Genomic DNA, 2,285 nt, shown 5'->3' with positions numbered 1-2,285 from the left:
TACACCAGTGGACACGCCCATAATGCTGGACAAAGATCACTTCTCTAGAATTCAAGCCTGGCGTGCCACGCCCAGGCACACCCATAGACATGCCAGTATAAATGGTTTGCAGTGCCACACCCAGGCACGCCCATTGGCACACCAGCTTTGTTTGCTTTTTTTATGCTTTTTGCTTCTTTTTCCACCATTTTCTACAAAGTTAATCAATTCAAAGAAATCAAAGCAATATACAACTTAAGCACAAAACATTCCATAATTAAGCTTCATTTATTAATCTTTGATATGAAAAAGCATAGACAAATACAACATGATGCGTAGTCATCACTCCAGTGTCGACTAGTATCCTTTTTACAAGCCCTGTCCCGACTTTGGCGGAGATGACGAACGGGGCGTCCTCTGCCGAGGTGTCGTGCTGGCAATCCTCGGGGGAGAACTTGATCTTCTCTACGGCTGTAGAGGTCAGAGCTTGGTTCCTAACGGCCAGGATCTTGAGGTCCTTTTTTAATGCTGATTTTGACTTCTCCAGCGCGTCTTTTCCTATGACGATGTTTACGATTATAGTGGGATCCATATCTGGATTCTCGATGGGTGTTGGTCGTTGCATCTTGGGGTTGCACCTTTCGTGTTCTGGTGATCTGTCTTTTTCTGCCTGTCTTGGTTCCCTAATAATTTTGGCGAACTTGGTGAGGTTGCCGTCTCAGATGGCTTGTTCGAGGACATCATTTAAGTCGAAATAGTCTTGTGTTCTATTGCCATATACTCGGTGGTAGTCGCAGTACAGGCTCTTGTTGCCGCCCGTTCGCTCTTTTAGCTGTCGAGTCTTCAGAAGGATGCACCGCTCGGCTATCTGGTGGTAGATTTCAGTAATGGGGGCTAGCAGGGGGGTGTAGTTTGAGAATTTTCTAACCCTGGGTGGTCGGTTGGTGTTTGCCGGCTTAGGGTGTTCTTTCTGAGTTTTCCTTGGCGGGAGATGATGCCGTGGGGCCGTGTTGTCGTGCTGCCGTTTGTTGGTGGTTACGACTTGGCTCACTTCTACGTCGTTTATATACTCCCTTGCTACACTTTGGATCTCATGCATGGTCCATAATGGTTTTGTGGTGAGGTGTCTTCGGAAGTCCTTGTTCATAAGACCGTTAGACAGACAGAGACTCGTGATTGAATCCGTGAGTCCTTCGACCATTAGGCACTCGTCGTTGAACCTGTCTAGGTATTTCCTTGTAGATTTGTCCTGCCTTTGGGTGACTCTAAGCAAGCTGATGGGGTGCTTTGCTTTGGTGATTCTGGTGGTGAACTGGGCCATAAAATTTCTCGATATATCGTGAAAGTTGGCTATGGACCCACCCGTGAGGGAGGGCGTTGAACCACTTGATCGCAGGTCCAGCCAAGGTTACCGGAAAAGCCCTGTATTGGACCGCGTCGGTGGCTCCTTCCAGGTTCATCCTAGCCTCGACGGCCGTTAGGTGTTCCTGGGGATCTTTGGTTCCGTGGTACTTCATGTTTGTGGGCTTGTCGAAGCCCTTTGGAAGCTTGGCTCTTAGGATTTTGTCGGTGAACGGGGTGGTTCCCATTATCACGTGTTCGCTTTTTGTGCGTTTGGCTTTCCGGTGATGTCGCCGGTCGTCCTCTCCGTGTCGGTGCTCTGGGTCTCGGGAAACGCTACGGTCATGTTTTTGGCTGCGTCGCCGTTCGGGCGACCTGTTGTGCTTGGCCTCGTGGCGGGATCGGGTTTTGGAGGTCGCATATCTTTCGTGTTCCGTGTGGTACCATTCTTTGGTCGCCACTCGGCCCTCGAGCTTTTGCATCCGGAGGCAGAGGTCTTGAATTATTTGAATCGCCTTTTCTCCTATGTCGTCGGGGGGGTTGGGTTTTAGGTTGTTGCTGACTGTCCCCCTTCGAATGTTGCTGGAGAGGGGTTGACTGACGAATAGTGCTCGTTACTCTTCTGTGGGTGGGAGGGATGGTCTCCCGACGTTCCGGAGTTGGGATTTGTGTGTGTGAGTTGCGAGGGCTTGGGGTTTGCTCTTCGGGGATATCCGCCATTCCGTCGCGACGCCGCTAGTTCTCACAGACGGCGCCAATATACTGGAAGTCTCTGGTACGGGTTGAGAGATGGATCGAGAACTTGCAGGTCGGAACGGTGGTCGAATTGTCTTACTGGAGCAATGGGGGTGGTACCTACAAAGATACTCCGACGCTCAAGTCATGTTGGATCTGAGAGGTATAAGGCATGTAGAGTGAATGACGTACCTGGGGGCCTAGGGCTCCCCTTTATATAGGTGATGGTG

At 50.3% G+C, this 2,285-nt stretch overlaps 1 protein-coding gene across 1 annotated transcript; it reads right to left on the bottom strand.

Moving 5' to 3' along the window:
- Positions 1-697: 697 nt before the first annotated feature.
- Positions 698-1,568, bottom strand: LOC148551114 (uncharacterized). Its single transcript, XM_088494710.1, has 2 exons — positions 1,392-1,568; positions 698-1,291 (listed from the first exon to the last, which is right to left on the bottom strand). Exons 1-2 carry the CDS (start codon positions 1,566-1,568, stop codon positions 698-700), a joined length of 771 nt encoding a protein of 256 aa, XP_088350836.1.
- Between the last annotated feature and the right edge of the window lie 717 nt (positions 1,569-2,285).

The sequence above is a fragment of the Arachis ipaensis genome, chromosome B7 (assembly GCF_059453495.1).
Source record: "Arachis ipaensis isolate K30076 ecotype BB chromosome B7, ASM5945349v1, whole genome shotgun sequence".
Classification (NCBI taxonomy): Eukaryota; Viridiplantae; Streptophyta; class Magnoliopsida; order Fabales; family Fabaceae; genus Arachis; species Arachis ipaensis.
The sequence above is the reverse complement of the archived record's forward strand: the minus strand, read 5'-3'. Positions and strand labels throughout refer to the sequence as shown.